The sequence below is a fragment of the Neophocaena asiaeorientalis genome, unplaced genomic scaffold, assembly GCF_003031525.2.
Source record: "Neophocaena asiaeorientalis asiaeorientalis breed wild unplaced genomic scaffold, Neophocaena_asiaeorientalis_V1.1 scaffold29, whole genome shotgun sequence".
Taxonomy (NCBI): domain Eukaryota; kingdom Metazoa; phylum Chordata; class Mammalia; order Artiodactyla; family Phocoenidae; genus Neophocaena; species Neophocaena asiaeorientalis.
Genome location: NW_020174423.1, coordinates 4,596,216 through 4,623,736, shown reverse-complemented (window position 1 = coordinate 4,623,736; position 27,521 = coordinate 4,596,216). Strand labels below are relative to the sequence as shown.

Sequence of the window (27,521 nt, the reverse complement as noted above, 5' to 3'; positions counted from 1 at the left end):
TCGCTGCTGAAGCCCTTTTCCTCTCTGCCTTTCCCACCCTCTCCACCTTCTCCCTACCTGGCTCCTTCCTTGTCTCTGTCCTCTCCTGCGTCCTTGCTGTCCCCACCCTGGCTCCTTCCCCCAGCGAGCGGCTCGCTTTCCTTTCCAGGCTTGGGCTCTGCAGCCGCGGGAGCGGCCGCGCGAAGTCGGAGGAACTGGTGCTGAGGCAGCGGTTCGCGCGGGATCCGGACTCGGGGACCCAAGCCCGCGCGGAGCTGGGACAGGGGGCCGCGCTCGCCCGCCGGGCGCCCTCCTGCCCGCGATGGGCTGTTCCAGCAGCGCCCTCAACAAGGCCGGCGACGGCATCAGGCCCCGCAGCGGTGAGCAGGGGACCCGGCCCCACCCCCGCCCGGGCCTCGGGCTTCGGGTCGTTTGCTCCCTGGGTGTCCGTCAGGTGCGTCTCGTGCTCAGGCGGCCCGGCAGGGGGCAGCTCCTCCCTGAGGATGCGAGTGGAACCCGGAGCGGCGCTGCTGTGCCCCAGGATGCGGCGGTTCCCGCGCGCTCCGCCGCGCACGTTGCCCCCCGCGAGAGCCCAGGCGTGGGAAGGTCCTGCTGGGGGGTGTGACCGCGGGGAGTTCGCCTTAAATCCCTAACGCGTTCAGCCACAGCGTTCTGTTCAACAGAGGCGAAATTTCCTCAATTGACGATAACTGCTGTTAATCTCTTAAACGTACGAGATTTCAGATTACTCCATCAAATAGGTTCCTGCACTTTTTTTTTTGCGGTACGCGGGCCTCTCACTGTTGTGGCCTCTCCCGTTGCGGAGCACAGGCTCCGGACGCGCAGGCTCAGCAGCCATGGCTCACGGGCCCAGCCGCTCCGCGGCACGTGGCATCCTCCCGGACCCGGGCATGAACCCGCGTCCCCTGCATCGGCAGGCAGACTCCCAACCACTGCGCCATTAGGGAAGCCCAGGTTCCTGCACTTTTAAAGAGGTCAGATACATTTTCCTCTATCCTTGACTTAAGTATTTCTTGACGAATATGCATGTGATTAAAATAAAGTGGTCTTCACTGAATCCTATATAGAAATTCAACATGTTATCTACGTGTCTACTGTATAACAGCCAGGTGCTTGGCTAGATGCTGAAGGTATTCAACGTAAGTGACCCTACTCTTGGGGGTTGAGGTTGGAAGAGACAGACAACAAACAAGTTAAACAAATGATTGTAGGGAATGTTGTTACTCTTGGGGAGGGACAGAAGTGTCCAACGGATGGAAGGGTTTTTTAATCCTCTCAGAAAAGAATGAGTAACCTTGTCTTTTTTTTTTTTAACAACCTTGTTTTAAAAAGCATTTTATCGCCAGTATAAATAACCATCCACATGAGTCACACCGTTTCATTTTTTATTCATGCTCTCATTGCTGTTCTAAGTTTTCGCGGATGTTGTTCTGAAAGAAGTGTTAAAACGAGTAACAACCAGTTGCATAGAAAATCAATTAATACACTGCATAAATTGCTCAATGCACATCTCGAATCAATCAACAGGTGTATTTTGCTTCTGATCCTCAGACAGTACTCTCTTGTAATCGGATACTATTGTATGTTCATTAGCATTTCAACTCCATGGTCTTGGAGGCTCCATAAATAATTCATTCCTGTTTCTGTAGCTCACAACTTCCTTAAATTCCGTATACAACCCTAAGCCTGTATGTGCTTTTAGATAAAAATAGTCCAAGGTTATTAAATGTCCCCTACATGCATTTACTCACTGTACCCCCAGTGCTTAACAATGCTTGGCACATGATTTTTGAATGAATTACTTCATTTAATCCTTATAACAATGCTTTGACAAAGTATTATGATCATCCCCATTTTACAGAGAAGAGTAAATAATTTGTCCAAGGTTGCGGGGCTCCTTGAGAGTCAGAGCTGGGCTTTGAACTCAGGTACTGTGATTCTAGAACTTGACCTTTCGTCTGTTCTTTTCCTCCTTAAACAGTTTGTGATAACTAGATTTAAACCTGTTTTTGTCTCAAATCACTCTGGTTCCCCATTAGGTGTGTGGTCATCCACTATGCAAACAACAAAAGAAATATAGTAAAGTATAATAGAGTATTTATTATAATTTAATAAATTTAATAGTATAATAGAGTTTATTATAGAAATATTATAATACATGCACATAATATATTAATATGATATAAATATAATAAATATTATCACAAGTAAAATATTTATCCCTAAGTAAGAGTCAGTAAAATGTGAAGTTTATATTTGCTTCCAAGTTTAAACTAGGAATATTTGGAGGACATTTAGCCTTAGATATTTTCAGCAGCTACATAGATGTAGAGAAGTTTCCTGTGCACTCCCATAGAGCTACAGATAATCTTCATATCATAAGAGATTCTTTTAAAATTCGCAATATCAACCTTAGAACTCTATGAGTTAAAGCTAAAATACATCAACTAGCCTGTAGACTGGATTACTGTTTGTACAGTTCCACCTAACAATTTTCTGTAACTGGCTTAAGAACTGTTATACATAGTGCAGTATTAGCCTAGAAGCAAAAGCATCATAAAATAATGGCTTGGACTAGATTACCTCTAAGATCTCTTACAGCTCCAAAATCCTGTAACACTAAAATATGGAGGTATAATACTTATTTTCTGGGCTCCAACGAATCAGATAGTTACTACTGGTCTGGTAGCTGTTAGGCTGAATAGGAATAGTCCGTACGATTGATCTCATGCAGACATTTGCTCTGACCCATCAGACACCGAATCCCACTGAGCTGCTTTCCATCACCTCCAAAAGATGACTCACTAGGGAAAGAGATGTCGGGGGAAGGGGACGAGGACAGAGGTAGAGACTGGCCTCTGGTGTAAATAATTATCCAGTGCTACTCAAAGTGCAGAACAGAGCCTGGTACGTGGTAGTCACACATAGATTTTTACTGAATGCCCTGAAATGTGTGAGGAAAGAGGCTTTTCTTTTCCAAAGGACGACTAGACAGATTGAATTTGGAATTTCTTGTGTTCATGGAAGCATGTTCTACATATTAGGACAATTTTTATTCCTTTCAGTGCCTTGAGGAGCTGATGAATCTGAACACAGAGATTCTGTTGACTTCATAGACATTAATGGACCCAAAGGTTTCCAGGTCTTTGGCATCTGAACCTTCCTCCCTGTGCTACCAGCCCTCTGTTTCTAGGTGTGATTACTGTTCCACTCTTTCCTGATATAAATGCCATCCGTTTCTGGCAGACTTCTGAGATTTTATAGCTTAAGCACCAATGTGGACAGAGTAAACAGATGGTAATTATTGACAAATTCTTTGCTAGGTTAGTGTGTACATTTCCACTGACAGCTGTAATCATGTGTTTGTTCTTATCTCAACTCTCACTAGCTGCTTGGAGTCCACACTGCCTAGGTAATAGGAAGAGGGTTGAATTTCACAGTTATGTGAATTGATCTTTGTACTGTAGAAATACCTTCAGTCATCAGCCAACATTTTCACACAGTGACATTTCAGTCCTAAGTAGACAAACACTTCTCCTTTGTAATTGAAGAACAAACATCATTAACATTAAAATGAGCTTTATAGGCTTTTCTGGCATACACATATTATATAAATGGGATCACTTTCATTCAAGTGCTAGAAGTCTCTGGACTGAGTCTTGTATGTCTTTGTGTCACCTCTAGAGCTTGGCACAGAGAATGCTCAGTAAGTCTTTGTGGTGGGCCTGATTATTACATACAGCTAATTATAATGGAATATAAGAACTATGTGCGTGGTTCAAAAAATTGAAAACATTTGAAAAATGTGTACAGTGAAAAGTATACCTCCCACCCTAGCCCCACCATCTGCTTAGTTCCAATCACAGCCATGGGTAAATACTTTTATTAGGTTTTCTTTTTTTTTTTTTGTATATTGTTCCAAAGTTTCTTTATATACTGCAAATATTATTTCCCTCTCCCATCTTTATTCATAAAATATAGTGTATTATACCCATTATGCTTTACCTTGTTCTTTCAGCTAAAAATATGGAGCTCTTTCTATAATCTCTCTATAATATAGAGTACTTCTTTCTCCTTTTTTACCCTCGTTTAAGAATCCGTCGTGTAATTTATTTACCCAGACCGCCAGTAAGGGGCATTTGATTTGTTTCCAGTCTTTTCCATTGCAAACAAGACTGCAGTGAATTCCTTTACACATACATCATTTTGAAAGTATGCAAGCATAACTGTAAGACCATTCCCAGAAGTGGCATTACTAGGTCAAAGGGTATGCACATTTATAATTTTGAGAGCTAACTGCCTAAATGCTTTCCATAAGGGTTGTACCAAATTACACTCTCATCAACAACATAATACATCTTTTTCTAAAATTGAAGGCTTTTGACAGTAGTGCTACCTCATCAAAACATGAACATGGAGCAGAAATCAGGAGACAAGGTAGGAGCACCCAGTTGGTTTCAGATACTTTAGCTCATAATCTCACGTAATCCCCATAAGAGCCTTAGTTTCGCCAAGTACAGCTAGAAAACTGCAGCTTAGGGAGGATAAGTAACTTGCCCAAGTTCTCAGAGCTAGTAAGTGATGGACCTGGGGCTTTAGCCCAATGTGTGTGCCTCCGAAGCTCTTGTTCTTTTCACAAACTCCAGTTCCATCTGGGTCCTGTTCTGGTTCTGCTAGAACTCGTCATGTGGCTGTCCACGAAGGAGAAATGCAATCCATATTTCTTGAGGGGGTGGTTGGGTAAATGGATGGACTGATGGAGATGGGGATTCAGGGGGATGAGAGTACTACTGAGAAAAGCAGAGGGAGAGTAGCCATCAGGACCCATGGAATAACAAAGACTGGAAGGTAACATTGGCCGAGATGGACTTGAAAAGACAGGGTTGGGTTGTGAAGAGACTCTCCTAGTCATGCAGGAAAAGATCAACACAGCAAAACAAAGCTTTATTGTGTTCTATGAAATCATTCTTCTGTAAGATTGCCACACATTCCAGCTCACATGTACACTTTCACTCTTTCCCTTTTGTGTTAATGTTTTACAACATCAAGTTTAAAATAAAAAACGAATAGTTATGAGGGTTCCTGAAAGGCTCACCAAAACTGATTAAAAAAAACATCAAACTTGGCCAGGCTTCGAATCCCGGTGTATATAAGTGTAGGTAGTACAGGTAATGATTTTGTTTTTTTAAAGCGAAATATCAGAATATAGCTCTCCAAGTGAGTGTTAATGTCAGGGAAGTATCATGATGGCCTCAGAAGCTTCCTTACAGTCCCAGAGCTGTTGCTGTCGTTCACATTCCTTAAACCCTTCCTTGGGAATTGCCATCAGGTGCTAGAATTCATTCTTTTGTGTGTATTCAAGGGTGTCAGAGCTTCATCCCTTTAAGGATGAAGATTGCGGGGGGGGAACCCCAAAAATCCAAACCACAAAGCCTCACATTGTTTTTAACAGCTAAAACACCATAGGCATTACGCTTTATGAAGGTGAGTGAAATAAGCCAGGTGGTGCTAGCATACTCAGAAACAAGGGTGGTCATTGGAGATGGAGAAAAGAAAGGGCAACGTGTGTCATGGGGTCAAGTTCAGCTGACACCATTTTCTTCTCCGTGGAAGGGCCCAAGGGGCTGTAGGGTCCCCAGGACTACTGGACTGGGCTCTGGTGACATGGTGACTGTGTGGCCGTAGCCCCACATCCAAGAGAGATGACCCTCTTTTCTCAGATGACACAATCAACAGTCCTTGGGCCTCTCCTCCAGCCTGGCTTTTCTAATAAGACAAAAGCCCCCAAGGCCTGATAACATGCTCTTTATTCACACCAAACACTTCTCGACTTTCAAATCTGTATGGCTTTACTTGCTTTGAGATGAGCAGATTTATATTAGGCCCGTTTAGATAAGTGACAGGTCCAAATGGACATTAAGTAGGAGAGGCAAGATGTATAAAGATACAAGAAGCATCATGACATCTCTGCCCTATCTATATATTTTCCAGGTCACCGAAAGTCACATTTCATTTATATACAACTTACTCTATGGCCATGACAGTATAACTCAAAGTGGACATCAAAATAGCACCAATTAACATCATGTAAGACAGACAAGTATAAAATGAACTTGACTTCATAGGCTAAAGATTGAAATGACTCTTGGTCAAGAGGCTGCTCAACAAGCCTTCTCTACGACCTGAGCCCCCAGCCTCGGCCTGCTCCTTTGTGGCTGTTCCAGATTCCTCTCCCCCAGGTCCCCCCATGCCAGGCCCCTGGGGGTCAGTGATAGACCTGCTTCCTCTTCACTAAAAGAAAGGCCCTTGCGATCTGCTTTCTTCCCTTACAGTCATAAGGATGTACCATCAAATCAAGTATTTTTCTTTTCTTATCAATTAATTGTCTGCCTCTTTCACCAGGACACTCATTCGGGGACAATACTTTTTCAAGCCTGTAATGTGTTTGTCTTTATACTCAGTGAAAAGGCCCTTTCTGCTTTCTCCAACTAGCAGCTTTTCTTTAAAACCTAGTCCTAAAGGGTCCCTGCAGGATGAGAACATTCCACCCTTTGCAGACCGCCCTGCTTCATCTATCTTCTCAGCCTTGCCCAGCTAATGCTGCTCTAGTCTATTTTTGGTGACAGAAATACATTTGTCCCTGTGTTGTATGTATCAGAGCTTCCCAGCCTGTGAGCATGGGATCCAGTGTGCCAGCCTTCCTCCCAGCCTCTAGGGAGGCAGGGTCGGGATGGTCCGAGCCCTCTGGGTACAGCTTTCTCCATGTGCCCCGTGTTCTGCACAAATACCATATTCTATGTGTGCTGTGACATTAAAGAGATGGGAAGCCCTGGGCTAGGCCTTCCAACTGCTCTATCGCTTTCACTAGTAGTTTCTCTTACTGAGAGAGAACATTTTGCCTTCAGCCATCCCAGTGAGGACCTCTGTTGAAATGTCCTCCCCAAACCGCCCTCCTTGCTTCTTTCTCACTGTCATTGGTAATGATAAGGAACTTTTTTCCCCTCCTTATTCTTATCCTTTTCCATTTTCCTAAGACTGATAGGAACCGCATAGTTTCCTTTGGCTAAATTCCTTTTCCTTTGTTTGCCCTGGAGTAACCTCTACAGACTAGATGGTTTTTTGTTTTTCTTTATTTTTATTTTTGGTTGCATTGGGTCTTCGTTGCTGCGCTCAGCTTTCTCTAGTTGCGGTGTGCGGGGGCCTACTCTTCGTTGTGGTGCGCGGGTTTCTCATTGCGGTGGATTCTCTTGTTGCGGAGCACGGGCTCTAGGCGTGCCGGCTTCAGTAGTTGTGGCACATGGGCTCAGTAGTTGTGGCTCGCGGGCTCTAGAGCGCTGGCTCAGTAGTTGTGGTGCACGGGCTTAGTTGCTCTGCGACGTGTGGGATTTTCCCGGAGCAGGGCTCAAACCCATGTCCCCTGCATTGGCAGGCGGATTCTTAACCACTGCGCCACCAGGGAAGTCCTTTACGGACTAGATGGTTGTGAGAGGCTATAATCACCTGTACACCTTGAATTAGTGCGTGTGTGTGTGTGAGAGAGAGAGAGAGAAAGAGGTGGGGGGCACACGTGAAAGCGAGAATTTCAACATACTAAGAGACAGTAGAGTTCCAGTTTAAAATGTGGGTCTGGAGTTGACTGTCTGGGTCTAAATCATGGTTCAGGATCATTTATTAGTTGTGTGACTTTGAGCCACTCAACCTCTTTATGCCTCAGTGATGTCATCTGTAAAATAGGATTAACAGTAGTTCCTATTTCATAGAGTTGTTCTCAGGAATAAATGAGTTAATACTATAGTGTACCTATAGTACACTAATGGAACTAAATGGAACCTAAATATTGCCTACACCAGGGATTGGCAAACTGGCCTGCTGGCCAAACCAGCCCACCACCTGTTTTTGTAAATAAAGTTTTATTGTAACACAGACATGCCCATTCACTTACACATCGTCTAAGGCTGCTTTCTCACTACAAAGACAGATGACAGAGTTGAGTAGTTGCAATAATGACCCTATGCCTGGCAAAGCTGAAAATATTTACCATCTGTCAGTCCCTTGACAGAAAAAAATTTGCTGACCCCTGGCTTAGAATATTGTCTAGTAAGTCCTCAATAAAAAAGATCAATTAATATCAATTTTAGTAAATCTCAATTTTTATTGCTTTTCCAAGATCAAGTTTTGTTTTTTCCCTCAAGATCGAGGTCTAGATCTGAATCTGTTGATTTTCTGAGCTTTTTTTCTTTTTAGTAAATGTGTTAAAGGAAAGTGACAAAAATACTGTCAGTAATAGCACAAGTGGTACAAAAATATTCAAAAATCACAAAAGAGGTTATGTGAATGGCCTAAGTTTTATGAACATTTTTCTAAGGCTTCTAGAGCTTATTTTGCTAGGTTACTTGCTCCTGTACTTTTGCTACTATAATTTTTTAAAAAGACACTTGATTTTAGAATTGTTTTAGATTTACAGAAAAACTATGAAGATAGTACAAAAAGTTCCCATATAGTCCACATCCACTTTCCCCTATTATTAACATCTTACATTAGTAGGGTACATTTGTCACAAGAAATTAACCAAGCTTGATATATTATTATGAACCAAAGTCCATACTTTATTTACTTTAAAATTTACTTAATTTATTAATTTGTCTATTTTTTGGCTGTGTTGGGTCTTCCTTGCTGTGCGTCGGCTTTCTCTAGTTGCGGTGAGCAGGCTTCTCATTGCAGTGGCTTCTCTTGTTGTGGCGCACGGGCTTAGTTGCTCCGCAGCATGTGGGATCTTCCCGGACCAGGGCTCGAACCCGTGTCCCTGCATTGGCAGGCGGATTCTTAACCACTGCGCCACCAGGGAAGTCCCCCCTCACTTCCCTGAATGTGATCTGTACTAACCATGGCAGCAAACTCATCTGAATTGCATGTGGATCCCTAACCTGAGAGAGAAGTAGCAGCGGTCAGCTGAAAGACCTGGGCTCACAATCCTACTTGGTCTGCCCGCTGCTTTTTCTGGGGGGCTCTCAGGGTACACTAACCACCCAGACTTGAGGTCCAAATGTCTGGTGTGACTCTGACTGCTCTGTTGCAAAATTTAAGTATCCCATCCCAGCCACAGACTTGCTAACCGCTAATGGGAATACTCCCTTCTTGAGCACAGACACCTGCTCTTGGCCACAGGCACCTTTGTACTCTGCATTGTGATGGAGCGAGGCACAGACACAGTGGCTGAGCCGGGAGAACAGCCACCAATACGAGCATCGGTGGAGCTGCTTGCTCAGAGCCCGTAGAGAGCGAGGCGCAGCGAGTATTAACCTTCATTTCAGATGAGAAATTAGAAGACCGCTTTGTCTTTTAGCCAAGGTGGAGGCTTAGCAAACCCAGCCAGTTCTGGGACATGAGGAAGCTTGAGAAAAATCTTGCTCCCCGGTATGGAGCTCACTTAGATCAGCTCTGGCCCTTGCTTCATTGCTGCAGCAATATCCTCACCTCATCTCTTGTGCTGCCATGGCATGCTAGCATGAGGACAGAGACCATACCCAATGTTTAAAGATGGGCAGCACTGTCTTCGGAGAACACAGGACACCCACACCCATCAGTTCTGTGTGTTTGTCATCCACTTTAGTCTCTCCTAACTAATCCCATCATGCCTTTCCCTGATAAACCCAGAGTGCTGCCATAGATAAGCTAACTATCTGGGGATCTTATTAAAAATACTGATTTTGGTTCAGTGGATCTGGGCTTGGGCCTGTGAGTCAACACTAAAACAAAACCCAAAAACCTCCCAGGTAACACTGATGGTGCAGGTTCTGGAACCACAATTTGCTTTAAAGCACCTAAATCTTCAAAGTAGGATCACACTTCCTTTGGCTCACATCTGAGCTCTGCTACTCCGAACCGTGCACCCTTCCCGGATAAATGTTCTTAATCTTTCCTCAACTATATAAAGGAGATAATAATGGACTTACCTTGTGGAGTTGTTGGGAAGATTGAATGAGATAATCCCTGTAAAGCTCTAGGCACAGTGCCTCAATAAATGTTAGCCACTCTTGTTCCTAGTGAAGCATCATGGGCGAGGCCTGTTTAGGTTGGTGAAGTGTCACAATTTATACATATCAGAGACATAATCTTCACTTGCTCTCTTTTTCCTTGTTCACTGACGAGTCTTTGATTTTGTAGACTGGATTTCTGCTCAAATGTTGGATTCCCATGTGCCAATAATGACCATCAATCAATGAAACTTGCCTTTTTTAGTACAAATACTGTGGATAAGAGTTTATCTTATGGGAGTCTAGAAGAAACCAAAGAAAATGAAACTAGAAAATCATATCTGAAGGCGGTGACTATTTGTTATGTTTGATGACTGGCTCTGTAGCTCTTCAATGTCAGCCTCTCCCCTAGGCAGAAGCCCCCCATCTCCATGTGTACTTATCAAGTATTCCAGAAGTATCTTTCCAACTACATGTTCTTGTTACTCTGTAGTTAAATTTCAAAATTAGATTTACCTTCAAACTTTATTGCATTTACCTTGTGATATCAAAACTAATTTTAGGGACTTCCCTGGTGGCGCAGCGGTTGGGAATCCATCTGCCAATGCAGGGGACACGGGTTCGATCCTTAGTCCGGGAAGAACCCACATGCCGCAGAGCAGCTAAGCCCATGTGGCACAACTACTGAGCCTGAGCTCTAGAGCCTGCGAGTCACAACTACTGAGCTTGCGTGCCACAGTTACTGAATCCTCTGCGCGCCTAGAGCCCGTGCTCCACAACAAGAGAAGCCACCACAATGAGAAGCCCGTGCACTGCAGCAAAGAGTAACCCATTACCTAGAAATGGTGGCAGCAAGGGAAAATACCAGGATGCCCTTTCTCATTGATTCTCTAGAAAACTCAGCACACAATCCAGTGAGGTCTTTGGGATGGCTGATATGCCCTAGCCATGGATTAGGAAATATTGACCTCAAGTTTTTCTCCTTGCTGGGTAGAGACTTTTCATTTTTGATTAGGGTAATGAACTGAGTAGAAAAGCTTCCACCATAATGTGAATTTCAGGTATGTTAGTTCTGGTTCTAATCCCTTCTGTAATGTTGCCTAGTATTTAATTTCTTTGTGTGCCTATCACAATGGTGCTTGCAACAAGGGTTCTGTTAGTTCAGCTGTCACAACAAATTTGTGCAGGGATCAATTTACAACAGAATCAAGAGAGATAATGAGCACCGAAGGATTAGGCCCAGAGCAGTGTATGATTTGATAAAATGTAGGGTTCAGAAAACAGTCACATCCTTAAACAACTTCGGGTGTGGAAACAATGCATCTGTCCACAATATTTATTACATAATAATACAGATTAGGCATAAAATGTCTCCTGTTTTTGAACAAAAGATCTCACTGCTTTTCAAGTTAGAGTGCTAGAAGAAATGGTGTAGAACCTTCTTCCACCTCAAGGAGTTATCCTGGGGATTCACAAAACCAGGTGGACAGAGTGTGGAGACCCCTGGGTAAGAGGTCATGTGTAGGTACCAAGCTGTGCTTAATAAGGGAAGTAGCTATTATTTGAATTTCCTTGCAGACAGTAAAGTCTAGGATGGCGAGGACCAGATCTTCCTTGTTAACTGCTGTAACCCTTGTGCTTAGCTCAGAGCAGGCATATAGTAGGCACTTGATCAATACTTCATGAATAAATGAAATTAAAGCCAACAAACAGAATGAAACATATTTGTTTATATAAAAGCTAACAGTGGCCTTTATTAATGCCAGTCAAATCTGGTCAAATCATGGCTGACATGAATACTACTTCACTCTCTATCAACAGTCATGATTTAAAACTTACCATTAGTAACAACAGAATTTTATAGGTCAACAGTGACAACTTTACAGTGTTTAGGGGACTGTTTATCCAAGCTCTTTAATGTTGCAGTTCATTCTTTCTGTTGCTAAATTAGCTATAATTTATTGACTACTACTGGGCTACTGCTAACCCACAGAGGACCTTTATGAAATCAGAAAAAGCTGCCCTTCCCACCCCTGATGCATGCAACCTTGCTGGTGCACACAGGCTGGAGTTCATCTCTCCCTTGCCCCTTCAGCGGGACACACCCCATGCATTGAGAAACCCGCAGAGCCTTTGGCTGCGTCCCTGTTTACTGAGTACCTTCTCGTGTCACATACCATGTTGAGTAATCACACACATATCACCTCAGAATTATCAATGATCCTAACAAGCCTGAAAGGCAAGATAATATCCTCATTTAATAGATAAGGAAACCGAGGTCCAGAGAGTTTCGTAACTTGTCTGGATTGCACAGTTAAGTAAATGATGGGATGAGGGGTCACACTGAACATCAGAACAGTCTGGAATGCCCTGCTCCAGCTGAAGAGGAAGGAGCCCAGATGGATCCCCAAACTGTACTTCCCTCAGCAGCTGGAGATAAAAACATTCCGAAGCATAAGAAAGGAAGTTTTGTGGTCACTGTAGTCTTTAGTATTGTGTCCTCTGAGAGAGGGTTTGAAACAACCATTTGTTTTCCAACCCTTTTCACGTATTGACTCTGATCTTTCTTTTTTTCTGAATAGGCTCAGAGAAAGGTACCAGTATTAGGATGAATGGAATTCCCTTCCCTTTCTGTGTGTCCACCATGGTCTCTTCCTTGCTAGGGCTGGCAGGTGAAGTGTAACGCTTTCCATGGCTAGCTTGCTTGGCGTTCAGGGGGTGCCAGTCGCTGTGCTGGTGTTTTCCGGGTATTAACTCGTGTAATCCTCACAACAGCTCGACCGCTCCTCTTCCCACTCTACAGGTGATGAAACTGAGGCACAAAGAGGCTTAACAAGGCTAGTAAGTGGAAGAATGAGGATTCCAACCTAGTACATTGGAGGTGTCAATTTTCAAGATCATAAGATCTCTGTCCTCCCTTTTAGAGCAGATTACTCTCTTCTATCACATAGGAAAAAGAACTACTGAGCGATTAGCGAGGAGTTATTAACTCCAAAATACATTTATTTCAAAATTCAGAGTGCAGTTAATCAACATGAATTACAAAACGAGTGTGTCACTACACTTTTCGCATTTTCTCTAATTTTTGGTGATCATTTTAAAGATGTTTTAGCTTTTGGGGCTACCTCAGAAAAATGTTAGAGACAGTGACTTCTTTTGTAATATTTCCCAGCTTGGTTGACTATTCTCAAGTTGCAGTATAAGAATGTTATATGTTGAGGACATTTCCCTACTTCACGTACGCCAGTAAGACTAGAAAAAGTATATAAGAATGAAAATCGATACTGTGATCATGGGCATCAATGTTCTAGTTATGGCAAAAATTGGTAGATCCTTTGGAAACGTAAGACACCATTTGTGTATAAATAAATTTTCACAAAGCTTTTGGTTTTAGGGGAAAAAAGCTTGACTTAGCCTGATAGCATAATATATTTTTCAAAATATAAAATTGAGTGGCTGTGATTTGGGTGTGTCAACACATTTTCTCCTTCCAGCTCTCTGCTCTAGAAGAATGATGACAATAGAATGCACCCACAGCTGGCACAGCTGGATGAAAATCATTCGTCTCATTTAACTGACAGTACTGATCACTGCAATAACTATTTACCAGAAAATATAATTTGGCAGACATCTGTGATTAGCATAATAATACATTTCCTTGTCAATTCCCTAACGCAGCCATCACCTAAATATCCTTTGTGTGGTATCTAAATGAATTATCTTGTCATAATGAATTTCTTTATAGACCTGAGAAATTGCTTCTGTTAAGTTGCCTTCTGTGCTATTAATTTGAAGGCTTCGTGCCTAACGAGGCTGGAGGGGGAGGCGAAGGCTAGCCCTCCTCCCAGCTCTGGACCCCAGGCCCACAGCCTGTGTCCTGTGTCTCACAAAATCCCCTCTGAACTCTGCTTCTCCAGCTTCAGCTCTAATTCCTTTCCACTGGGGGATTCAAATACAGTCGCAGAGGTAGGGTGGGAGACTATTTGATGTGAATAAATGTATTAAAAAGAGAAACAATTGGCAGTGAAATGAAGTAATGAGAATACATAAACTAAGGACGTGAAGATCCATGACAGTTACTAACTTGGGAAAAACAAACTAAAACTTATTTACACAAGTAATAGTTTACTACATGGCTCAGTTCTTCGTAGCAGACATATTCATTACATGTACATATAACTGAATATCGATATAACCCAAATTACAACATGATTACTATTGTATTTTATTTTTTAAAAAATATTTATTTTTTCATGTATTTGGCTGCATCGGGTCTTAGTTGCGGCATGTGGGATCTTTGTTGCGGCATGCGGGATATTCCATTGCAATGTGCAGGTTCCAGAGTGTACAGGCTAAGTTGCCCCACGGCACGTGGGATCTTAGTCCCCCGAACAGGGATGGAACCCGCGTCCCCTGCATTGGAAGGTGGATTTTTAACCACTGGACCACCTAGGAAGTCTCATGATTACTATCTTAAATCATTACTAATATGCAATTACTGAATTGAAAGGAAATGTGAATGTGTAATGGGAGAGGGTGAAGGATGATGGAGGTGCAGAAAAAAAGTGCTAAGTCTTTATTTTCCATAGTGGGAGTTAGTTGAAATGCCCAAACTAAAAAATAATGAAGTAGCAATTCACTTAGAGATACAGGAAAAAAAAGTATCCCTCCCAGACAGCTAAATTTGACCCTAGAGAAGGGGAAAAGAGAGAGCAGACCTGAATCTTAGTTGTATATCTTAACTTACATTAAATAAGCAGGTAACTCTTTAAACGATATGCATATATAGCTGGGGTCAGGGGTAACTTAGGGAAAAAAAGGACAAGAAAAGATGAAAAATTATCTTTGGGGAAAAAAAGGTAGAAGAGGAAATATATCACCTAGAGGCCCATTTTAACATGCTGGTTTATTTTCTTCCAGTATCTCCCCCTCTGTTTGCTTTTCCTGTCTTTCTCCTTTCCAATGATCAACATTGCTATAATCATACTGTATATAAAATTGATAGCTAACTTATTGAGCACATAGTTGCACAGCAGACCTTGTGCTAATATACACTTTATATCCATTATTTTATTTGATTAACCCAACTGGGAGTGCTGATTTTTTAACTTATTATATAATAATTATTTTATTATTTTAGCATATGGTCTTCATAATCATCTTTTTCATGGTACAATAATATTCCACCCAATGGATTATTGATCTTTCCCCCAAATTATTATACTTTTAAGTTGTTTTCCAGATTTTGCTGTTATAAAGAATACTGGGATGATATACTTTCCCCCAGAGCATTTCCCTGAAGTTTCTGCTTTTAGGGTAAATTTCCAGAAGTAGGATCACTGGGTCAAAGAGTATAAACGTTGCCACGTTGCTTTCTTAAATTGTCCAGAGGGCACTTATGCATTCATTGTTTAATGTGATGTGATGCCTCTTGCAACTCTGACGTAGGTAGGAGAGACAGATTCACTGCCATTTTATAGATATGATTATTGGGAGCTAAGCTCCCAAGGTCACACAGTTGGGGGAAGAGACAGAATTAAAATGCATGTTTCCCAACTCTCTCTTGATTTCTCTTCTAACCAGGACCCCCAAATGAAATGAAACTCAGGCTGGACTGTGCCTGCCACTTTCTCTCCCAGACATCTTAGTTTTGACCTAGTGGGGCTTCTCTGTCAGGGGACCCTTTCCTTTCACTGAGGGCCATTCTGCTTTAGGGGAAGGTAAGACCTCTCTAGCAGCCCAAGGACCACTTCTTGGGCTATAAAATCTTCTACCAAGCCTAAGGAGGAGAAAGGGTGGGGCAGAGGAAACAGCATGAGGAAACAAAGGGTACTAAATTAGAATATGGGACTGGAGTCATGAGAAGGTGCACAAGGAACAAACAGGAAAAAAAACCCTGTGATTTGGGGGGATCTTCACGCTTAAGACTAGGTATTTGAGCTGAAAACACTAAAGAGATTTGACTTAGGGCATGTTAGGGTCATGGTATGGCCTCTCTGTACTCAACTGTACTGTACCCAGGACTGTCTTGAACTGTTAAATCTACTTCTTGATAGCAATATACTTTCTCAGGATAGAAACTAAACAATAATTTGTATTTTTTTCTTTTCAAATGAATGATAAAAAGTAACTTCAAATATGTATTTTTCAACCACAGAAGAAAGTGAGTCCTGCTCTGTCCAACCAAAACCACGTACACTGGGAAGAGAATCTACTTTATATGGCAAGGTACAAAACGAAAGCCTTCCTCGACTAGAAAAGCTCAAGATTTCAGCTGTGTCTACAGCTAATGGTGTTAAATCCCTCCATGAACAGCCCCTGGCAAAGGACGCTGCAGACCCACCAGGATCCACAGAGGAAATTCAGCCTCTTAAGGGACTGAAGGAGTCTGGGTCACCTCAGCCAGGTGGCAAAGATGATACTCCAGGAGCAGGAGAAAAGAAGAAGGACGTGGAAGCAATGACAGAGGCTCAGCCTTTTAAAGGAAACACTGAGACCGAAGCTTTAGGAGCAGAAGCCAAGAGTCAACCTTTGAGGACAGCGGGAGAGAGGGACTCTCCTGGAGCAGTGGAAGGTACTGAGAATCCACAAGCTGCCGGAGAGATGACACCCCTAGGAACAGCTGAGAAAATTCCACCTCTGGAAGCAGCTAGAGAGCTACAATCTCAAGAAGCTATGGGGACGGATGAACAGTCCCAACTCCCAGAAACAGTTCCCAAGGAGACGGAATCTCCAGAAATATTGGAAGGAAGTCAGCTTGTGGAAACAGCTGAAAAGCAGCAACTTCAAGAAACACTGGGAGAAGATGACCAGTCCCAACTTCTAGAGATGATTCCCAGAGAGAATGGAACACCAGAAGTATCAGACAGAAGCCAGCTTATGGAAACAGCTGTCAAGGATGATTCGCTCCATAAAACTCCTGAAGGTCCAGGAAACATGGAGCAGATCCAACCTGAAAGAATAGTTGGAAACATGGAACATCCAGCGGAAATTCTAGAGACAGAGGCAAATGTAGAAACGGTCAGGAATATTCATGCTAACGAAGAGGACCAACACGTTGAAGGTAAAAGTCAAGCTGTCACAGATTCAGGTTGTTTAGGTGTGCTCCATAAAAGATCATCTCTGGGGGACCGGGGTGGCTGACACAGCGCCTCTAGTCTCTGTTTCAGTGGTTGAAGTTCATTTGACCCAAACCAAAAAGGATTCCATACTTGAAAAACAGGCATTTGACTTTCTGGCACAAATTTTCTAAAGCATAGTCTGTGTCCAGATTTGTAACCTAGAGCTTCATTGTTGAATAAAATGGAATATTGAAGGAATGTTAAATTTCTGAATTTTTCCGAGTTCACTCTTCATCAGGCCCCATGTATGTATGGCATGAGGATACAAATTAAAGATGGTCAGTGGAGGAACTGACTTCTTAATGAAAGAACACACAAATAATGCCTCTTAGAGTGTCACTTTCATCTTTGCACTCTTATCCTTAGAAAATTACTGTCAGCCTGCTCCTGTCCTCCTATAGTCTTTTTATCTTTATTAGAAGACTAGAGAAATGTACTACGTCTTAGCAAATGGTGTTTTTTTTTTTATGTACTTTACCAGTATAAAGCAAATGGTATCTATACTGTTCTTTATTGGAGTTATAATAAAAAAAATTCTTCTAGGGCAGGTTTTACATTTTAGTAAATTTTGGTTTCACCCTACAGTATAATTAAGTGAAACATTCATCTGTTTTTTAATTCTCTCATTAGTTAATGCAGCAGTTTTTGAGTGTCTAATCATCTGCTAGCTGCAGGAATAATGGGTTAGTCCCTGTTCTCAAGGGGCTCACAGTCTAGCAGGGAGAAGGCAGAATTTAAACAAAATACTACAGTCTACTGAGGTAAGTGCTTTAGTGAAGGTATATAAAAGTGCTCTGGGAATAACGAGGGAGAAGCAAGTAAAGGTATATATTTGTTAGATCAGGGTTGGCAAACTCAAGTCTTTAGGGCCTAGGATAATGAGTGGGTGAAGTGAGGGGCACATGTAATGCTGTGGGAAGCCCCGGGCACCTTGGTTAACAGCAGCACCATCCTATCAAAAGAGGCAGCTGCTTCTGGGCTCCACTCAAAGCACGGGGACCAGTGTTGCCCAAAGTGACTTCTTAGGGAAAAATTTGTATGTGCAATGGCCAGGCTTTTAAATGTCTAAACTCTTTAAAAGTTCAACGATTGTTTTCTTTAAACACCAGAATGACCAAACAAGACGCTTTCTGGGCACCCATAGAACACATTTTGAATTAAATATAAATGGAATTTTCTATTTGTAATACGTTCTACTGTCTTTCTTGGGTAATTCTGCATCCTGATTTTATATAAGAAAATGCGAAGACTCGGAAATGGTAAGTGACATGGGCCACTCCGAGGATCTGAGAGACCCAGGGCAATTGCCTTTCTTGACAACACCAGAGAAACTTACTGTCTAGACCTAAAGAGCAAGGGCTGCCCCCCTTGGAAACCAGCTGCGGGGCACTTTGTTACTAATGCTAAACAAGTATCTCTTAATATCACCTTTGGTTACTTTTCCAGGTGAAACAGGAGAAAAGGTTGAAACAGATGTGGAGAATGAGAAAGTAAGTGAAGGGGCTGAAACAAAAGAAGAAGAAACAGGAGAAGCTGTGGGTCTTTCAGCAGCCCCGTATATAGGTATGGTGATGGACGGGTGAACGGACACAACGTATTATAACAGAGAAGACAGAAAGCGGCAGTGAAGTTTGTGGTTACAGATCTTATCTTTCAACATCTACATGTTTTATACAAGGAGTGTGGTTATCATGTTCTTGATTACATTGTTCCATAAAACTGCTAAGCTGTGAACAGTTTTTCTAGCTACTTACAATTCAAAACTACAAAAAAAAAAAAAGAAGAAGAAGAAAACTACAATAGCTAGAGCCAATACCAGCTAGGGTATATGTTCGTTTAAGAGCGTGAGGGTGTTTTCTTCACTGTGGCAATGGGTCCATTCAGTGTAGAAAGTGAGACCCTAAAAGAAAGTATAAACCTTTAAGTATAGGTGGCCGGAGAAAGGAGTTAGCAGATTTTAGGGAGCTCATGATAATAAAGTCATACAGTTGGAATTAGGATGGAGTAAGAATGATCAACAATAACCGGGCAAACTATACCTAGTATTTCTTTCCTATCACAGAATTTAGAGCTGGTGGGAACCTGGGAAAGTATGTCATCTAATTATCTTCTCACCTTAAGTCTATCTACTACCATACATCCTTATTGATCATGGTGTATTAAATATGGTAACAGAATTCTTCTTAAAGGAATGCAGACTCTGGTGCTGTTATAAGATTAGGCATTTTCACAATGAAAGGTTATACATGTTTTATGTGCCATTTTGAATCGCCTAGTGATTTTATACTTATGTGAGGTGTTTCAATTGGTGTTATCCTTTTGACTGATATTAAAGGGATTTTAAATTAACTGACTTTTAAATATATTTCAGAGGCAACAAACAGCAAGAATTAAAACCTAGATTTGTTGCCTATGTGGAGTCTATTCCTTGGGCCCTATTTTTTTTTTTTTAAGATTACTCTGATTTAATATTAGGCTTTAGATGTGGAAAAGAGCTGAAAAATCAGGATTTAAAAACCATTTATAATATTTCCTTTGTGTTAAAATGATACACCACAGAAAGTCCCTTTTCAAGTATTCCTCCAAAGTTGCCAAGGGATTTTGGTAAATGATGATATGTGAATAATAATAATGATAGCAATCTTGCCCACCAACGAGTGCCTTGTGTTTATGAATATCAGGATAGAATTATATTCTGGAAACATTTTATATCTTTATCTTATTTGTAAATATGTAGTTTAAAGATAACTGCTCAGATGAATTAACTAGACTATTTTTACTTTAGCTTCTATATTAAACTATTAAGATGATGTAATTAATTTTAAGAATATAGGATAGAGGGAAGAATTATCATCCTTACTCTGATTTTAATGTTAGTTTATGTTTCTGACTTTAAAGAGTTGAGGTAGCCAACAAGAGGAGTTACTTGAGTAGATGACTTCATCCTTCCTGCAAAGTAAAGAAGCTGGGTTGTGATTTTATTGAGAACAAGGATTGTTTTATGTGTCTTTGAATTCATGCATTTAGCTCTTTTAATGGGACATGGTAGGTGCTTGATAAGTATTTGTCGAATCAATAAATGAATAATAAATACCAAGTGTTCCCATTTACACTTAATTCATTAACAAAGAATATAGGGCTTCCCTGGTGGCGCAGTGGTTGAGAGTCTGCCTGCCGATGCAGGGGACACGGGTTCGTGCCCTGGTCCGGGAGGATCCCACGTGCCGCTAAGCGGCTGGGCCCATGAGCCATGGCCGCTGAGCCTGCGCGTCCGGAGCCTGTGCTCCGCAACGGGGGAGGCCACGGCAGTGAGAGGCCCGCGTACTGCGAGAAAAAAAAAAAAAAACCAATATAGAATTCTTTATATATTGAATTTGAAATATGAATTTGTGTGACACTAATGTTTTCATTCCAAAGCTGCTCAAGCTTAGTAAGACTATATATATTTAGGGTAGTTCCAAAAACAGTAATAATTTGGGGTCAGAAAGTTACATAACTCAGAACTGCTATAACATCTTTCAAGCTACATTTTGTAATCCAAAGGTGTTTTTCCTGACCCACAGGTATTTTTATATAGATATCTAGTAAATAGAAAATGTCAGAACTTAGTGTAAAGTATGATCACCTTAAAAAGTGATTGTACTTTGTATCAAGTACTGAAATAGTAGGATTCATTTACTTAACAGGCATAAAGGTCCATTCTCCATTGTGTGGATTTAAAAAAAGATCTCTAACATATGTTAAAGAGACCTCTATTCAGAGCTCATTCTTGAAAGAAGTCCTTCTCAGAAGCATTATTATATAGTTGTAATGTAAAAGTTTTAAAATTACTTATTAATACCATTATTTTCCATAATAACTAAAATCATTTATTCTCAGAAAAATTTGGAAATTTGTATACATTTCTGATACTTTCTATACTTCTGTCTTTGGCCTTTAATGTGGTTACTAAGACATTTTTAGAAATTATTCTTTTAGATAATATTAATAACTTTGTAATTCAAAACCTATAAAGAAAATTGAAATGTTCCATAATATTTGAATATTCCAAAATTAAAACGTTTCATCTAAATAGTCTGCTAATTTATTTTTTTAAACAAAATTAAATAAGTGACTGTAGTAAAACTCAAATAATAAAGAAAGGTATAAAATGGGAAGTAAAGTTGTTCCTCCCATATCCTTTTGTCCCTCTATGAAAAGATGATAAAGCTTCTTGTGTTTACTTTCATAAGAAGGTAATGTAGGGACTTCCCTGGTGGTCCAGGGGTTAAGACTCCACACTCCCAATGCAGGGGGCCTGGGTTCGATCCCTGGTCAGGGAAGTACATCCCACATGCATGCTGCAACTAAGAGCCCGCCTGCCACAACTAAGAGCCCATATGCCTCAGCTAAAAGAGCCCGCGTGCTGCAACTAAGACCCAGAACAGCCAAATAAATAAACTTTTTAAAAGGGTGATGTATAAGCCAGGCTTTGTGGATATGCTAAAACAGAAGTGTATGCTTACACATCCACATTTTAAAACACAAATGATGGGCTTCCCTGGTGGCATAGTTGTTAAGAATCTGCCTGCCCATGCAGGGGACACGGGTTCGAGCCCTGGTCTAGGAGGATCCCACATGCCACGGAGCAGCTAAGCCCATGCATCACAACTACTGAAGCCCGCGTGCCACAACTGCTGAAGCCTGCGCGCCTAGAGCCCATGCTCCACAACAAGAGAAGCCACCACAGTGAGAAGCCTGCACACTGCAACGACGAGTAACCCCTGCTGGCCGCAACTAGAGAAAACTCCCACTCAGCAACAAGACCCAACGTAGCCATAAATAAATTAATTAATTAAGAAAAAAACCCACGAATCACTATTTTGTCCTTACATTGTGAAAAAGTGCATGTAAAACCACGAATCCATCCTTTCCACTGCTAGAAGTTTTTTCTTTTGTCTAAAACTGGTATATAGACTTAGCATATCAAAGTGCATTCTAAGTCCCCAGACTCTGAGAGGAGTTTATCAATTTTGCTTCCAGATTCAAAATGCACAAGTTGGATAAGGCTTGAGCTATTTATAATGAATTAATAGAAAAAACTACCATCAGGGCTGGATTTTCCACTGGATTTTCTAATTCCAGTGGCCGTACAACCACTTTGTAACCCAGTTTTGTGATCTATTAAGATGATTGCAGAATTCGCTGTATCTAGCTGGGAAGGAAATGGTGAACAAACGATTCACCAGCTGGTATCCCCATTAGGGCGTGAACGTTGGCGTTTACTGATAGAGGGTGCCAGTTGCAAATCTGGGAAATTCCCAACCCAGACTCTAAAACTCTTGGCCAGATGTGCTCTGTACCATCACTTGATACCAAGCAGGGCCCTGTGGGGCTCCTGGGCACAAAGCCTTTCTGTGTCCCCCATTTCTTTGATTACAGGAAACAGCCTTCATTCAGCCTCCATGACCTTCCCTGAGTTCCAACAGGCAGATTCAAGCAGTTGTTAATTAGGGAAGGAAGGGGATGCGAGACCTGGGGGAAACAGTCAAGAGCAGCCTTGGGGCAAGGGTCTGTTTCCCTATCAACAGATGCACACGACAATATCTTTGAGCTATTTTGCAGATACTGAAACCCCCTCCAGGTGGGAGAAGTTAACAATTAATGACGGTATGCTGCCCACAAGCATGCAGACCCCAGACCAGTTGGACCTGAAGGTTGATGATGCCGACTCTTACCTCACCACCAACCCATCAGAACAATGTCCATGAGCTGATCACACCGTCTTTGAACAATTACTATAAAACTTCTATCTTCTCCAAGTGAGGACACACAGTATTTTGAGGCAGGAGCCTGCTGTGTCCCCCTTTGCCTGGCAAAGTAATAAAGCTATCCTTTTCTACTTCACCCAGAACTCTGCCTCCAAGATTTGATTCGGCACCGCTGTACAGAGAAGCTGAGCTTTCTGCATCACTCCTGGAGGACCCACAGGATAGGAGTGTGTGGCCAACATGTGACCTCATTGCTTTTTCCATTTCAACTTTGCAGTAAGAGTCCTAGCATAGCTAATAGCCTTTAAGCAGTCAAAACACCCAAGTCATTATTTAAAAAAAAATTTTTTTTGGCCATGCGGCATGGCTTGTGGGATCTCAGTTCCCTGACTAGGGATAGAACCCCAGCCCTCAGCAGTGAAAGCACAGAGGCCTAACCACTGGACCACCAGAGAATTCCCCATCATCATTCTTAACAAATGCTTTAATTCCACACTTGGCCTTGAGTTAAAAATGGCTTTTAAAGGAAAATCTTTCTTTTCCACATTGAAGTAATCAAAGAGTGTTGGGTGGTCATAGTCAAATAATCTGTGCTCTTTTGGTAGATACAATAGCTTCTTATAGCATCGAACATTACAAGCATCTCATTTTTATAAAGCTAATCTGGTGACCCAATTCTGAATTGTTTCACAAAAGTCAGCAATGTGAACATCATAAAGCCATTCATGTAGCCTAGTGCGTCTGTTGGGTGAAAGGAGAATGATCCTCTAGTAGCAAAGCATGGCTGTGTCTAAAAAGTTGAAAGCATTTGTTCACAAGGTATCATTTAATCTAAAACTTTGTCAGCTCCTCTTGTCCCCAGAGCTTATAAAGTTAACAAGTGAGATTGGTTGTAATCTCAAGGTTTTAATTGCAGAATCTCAGAGAACTGTTGACAGGTGTGGAATTTCTCTTTTCAGTTCTTGTTACTTTCAGCAAAAGTTAAGGAATTCCGTGTCAGTGTTAACCCATATGGAGTCAAACTGGAGACCTTCAGCTTTACTTCAGAAATACCACCCAGCAAATGTGTTGGGCAATAGTTGAGATATGGCAAGCTAACAACCATATCATTACGTCTGAGCCTAATGAAAGAAGTCTCCAGCCATCAGCCAGGCTTTAATAACTTCTGAAGGTCGAAGAGGGGCCAGTCTGTATTATGTTAATCTAAATTACCCTTTCTGTTTAATAATGTGCAACTGACATGAATAAACATATAACTCTATCCACTACTGGGACAGAGATCTGCAAGCCTCACCAGTTTCCAGAAAGAGTTCTGAGAAACCAGTTAGGGACAATAATTTTGGTTTGAAATATGCCTCATTTTTTTTTTCCTTGTAAAATATAGGTAGTTCTCAAACTTTTCTTAACAAAATAAAAGTAACTGTAGCAAAACGTAATTCATGTTATCATATAAATTTATGAAAAAAGTTAATGCATATTATACTGAATCAATTTATGTGACCCTGATTCCAAATACTTAAAAAAAAAAAAATTCAGTGATAAAGAGAAGAGGCTCTCCACAGCAGCTGTACTGTTGTAGAGGGGCTTTGGGCTGGGAGGGAGTTTCAGCCCCAGCACCTCACTAGGAAGACACAAGGCCCAAAGGTGAACTCATAGCACTCCACTGTGAAAACAAATGAAAAGTTTATTTCAGCTAGTGGTTATTTAGTGGATCAGTATGGATTTGCTTCAAGTTTTCTGGATATCAGAGCTCTGTTAAAAAGTGTTGTTGTGGGCTTCCCTGGTGGCGCAGTGGTTGAGAGTCTGCCTGCCGATGCAGGGGACACGGGTTCGTGCCCCGGTCCGGGAAGATCCCACATGCCGCGGAGCGGCTGGGCCCGTGAGCCATGGCCGCTGAGCCTGCGCGTCCGGAGCCTGTGCTCCGCAACGGGAGAGGCCACAGCAGTGAGAGGCCCGCGTACTGCAAAAAAAAAAAAGGGTTGTTGTTGTTGTTGTTTTGGTAAAAACACTGCTTCTAAGTACTTGTATATGACACAGCGATTATTTACGTAATAATTGCAAGGAAGAACTCCTTTACTATTAAAATAATAATTTTTTCTTAGTAAAAAATGAATACATGTTCATGGTAGAAACTTCAGAAAATATAAACTTTAAAAAGAGGAAATCTAACATTATACATAATACAATCAGTCAAAAATCATGTTGATGCATCTGAGGGATTATTATTTTTTTAGTGTTGCAATAGCAAGTTAGCCAAAGCACAACTATTAATAGAACTTTATGTCTGTTGAACCGCTGAGCATAGCACTTCTGGATTTTCCTCACTGGAATCTATTGGAGATAGCAGGTTACAGAGAATGTTCCAATAATCCTTGCTATATTAGTAAATATTGATTAGTGTTACAGAGAGAGCAACTATGCCCAAGTATATTAGCATTTAGCTGACCACAATTTATGATAACTAATTTTTTGATATCTTAGGAAAAAACACTGAAACTAAAAATTTTATTTGAAGTTATTGTTAATGCTTTCTAATTGTTGACCAAATGTTAGTGAAAAGATTGTAAGCTCTTCAGAGAGCAGGAAAAGTGCCTTACAGGGCCTAGTACAAATTTTGCGCTCTAAATGCTTGTTGATGACACATGCTCTTTATTCTTATATAATCATGGTAATTTCCTCAGAACTGAATATAATTGGCTATAGGGAAAATATGGCCAAAATTTTTATAAAATTATTTTGTACTGATGGCTCAATATTTATAATTTTGATTGCATGTTATTAGAAATAAAGTGTTTGAAAGCTTTTCTCTGTATGCGAATTTTGTTATAGAAACATATTACTTTTGACTCATTGTGTCCTTCAGAAAGAAAAGCAGTTTTTAAATTACCCACTCCCTCAAAGGTAAGGAGTATGACAACAGTAGGGAAATATGGGTGACTCTTTAGACATTTTATGATCACTTATTTAATGATAACACACTTCAAAGAGATTGCTATTTCTTTATGTTTGAAAGGTTAACGTGCAATGTGTTCCTTTTCACGTTTAACAAAATCATGATTCTCCTTGTGGAAAGAAGACTCAAAATCCCAACCCAGTCGCTAACAAACCAGCTTGGATATCAGCACTTTATTTCCAGCTTTCTCATGGTAGGGTTAGAATTTGAAGTCATGACCTATCTGTAACTATGCCCCTTAGACCCTGACTGGCCAGAGTAGTATCTGATTTCCTGACTACAGTGACTGGTTTAGGAATGCGTCCCTATCCCGGGCTGGACCAATCAGAGGCTTCTCTGAGACTCTCCTGCCAGAGATATCAGGAAATGATGTCTTTCTGCTGGGTTAGTACCTTGGTGGTCTCTCTCTACCTTGGTGGCCCTGCAGCATCTTCCCCTAAGAGACAGATGGAGCCGGGAGGTTTCTGGAACACACGTGCTTAAAGCCAGCTGTACTCTGGATTTCTCTGTTACATGAGCCTATGAACTCCTCTTTTTCTCCACTTATACTAGTTGAGTTGGGTTTCTGTCACATCCAAATAAGAGTCTTAATATTAAAAGTAGAAAGAAGTGTCATAAATGAGCTGAAGAAAATATTAAATATAAGAGCAGAAATTAATGCTAAAGAAAAGAAAGGTAATAGAAAGAATCAAAAGAGCCAAAAAATGGTTCGTAAATAGATTAATAAAATTGATAAACTTCTGGGCAAGACTGATTAAAAAATAATAGAAGCACAAATAAACTATATTAGATGAAATGAAGGCACTTGAATACAGATACAAGAGATTAAAAAGGTGAAATTTAGATGAAGTGTGCAAATTCTACGACAATGTAAATGACCCCAAACTGAAGGAAAGACTAGAAAATCTGAATGTTCCTGTTACCATGAAACAAACTGAATCAGTAATTTAAAATTTTTTCCCAAAGAAAATACCAAGCCCCAACAGTATTATAGGTAAACGCCATCAAACATTCAAGGATAGATATTTACAACCATAAACTCTTTTATAAAAGAAAAAAACCAGTCTCACAGCTGAACATAAATGTAAAGATCTTAAACAAAAAAAAATACATCATTCTGAATTTGAGTGTATAAAACATACGTTATAATATATATGTTGACCAAGTTAAACTTATCTAGGAATGAAAGGTTGGTTCTACATTATGAAAAATTCATTACTATAGTTGTGTTTTACCATATTAGCAAATTGAATGAAAAAAATCATATCACGACCTCATAGAAAACAGGAAAAATTCAACAAATTTCAGCAACCATTTTAAACTCCAATGTCACCTTCTCACTGACCCTGTTAAACCTGCACTCCCCTATACCCTCCAAATCCCCTTGCTTTGCTTTTCCCTATAGCTCTTAACAATCTAACATAATTTTTTGTGTCTGGTTTTTCTTTCTTACTTTAAAAAATTGTGGTAAAATATAGATAACAAAATTTACCATTTTACCTGTTTTTAAGTGTACAATTCAGTGGCACTAAATACATTCACAATGCTGTGCAACCATCCCAATTATTTCCAAAACTCTTCCGTCTCTTCCAACAGAAACCGTAACCCATTAAGCAATAGCTCCCCATAGCTTGCTACTCCCAACCCCTGGTAAGCTCTAATCTATTTTCTGTCCCTATGATATATATTTCCCTAGTATATAATTTACTTGCTTTGTTTGTGT

At 41.0% G+C, this 27,521-nt stretch overlaps 1 protein-coding gene across 1 annotated transcript; it reads left to right on the top strand.

Moving 5' to 3' along the window:
• Window positions 1-301: 301 nt before the first annotated feature.
• Window positions 302-18,698, top strand: ERICH5 (glutamate rich 5). The gene is given in 4 exon segments (XM_024756622.1): window positions 302-359; window positions 16,132-17,037; window positions 18,542-18,663; window positions 18,666-18,698. Coding segments are annotated over 4 exon segments (1,119 nt in total).
• The last annotated feature ends 8,823 nt before the right edge of the window (window positions 18,699-27,521 follow it).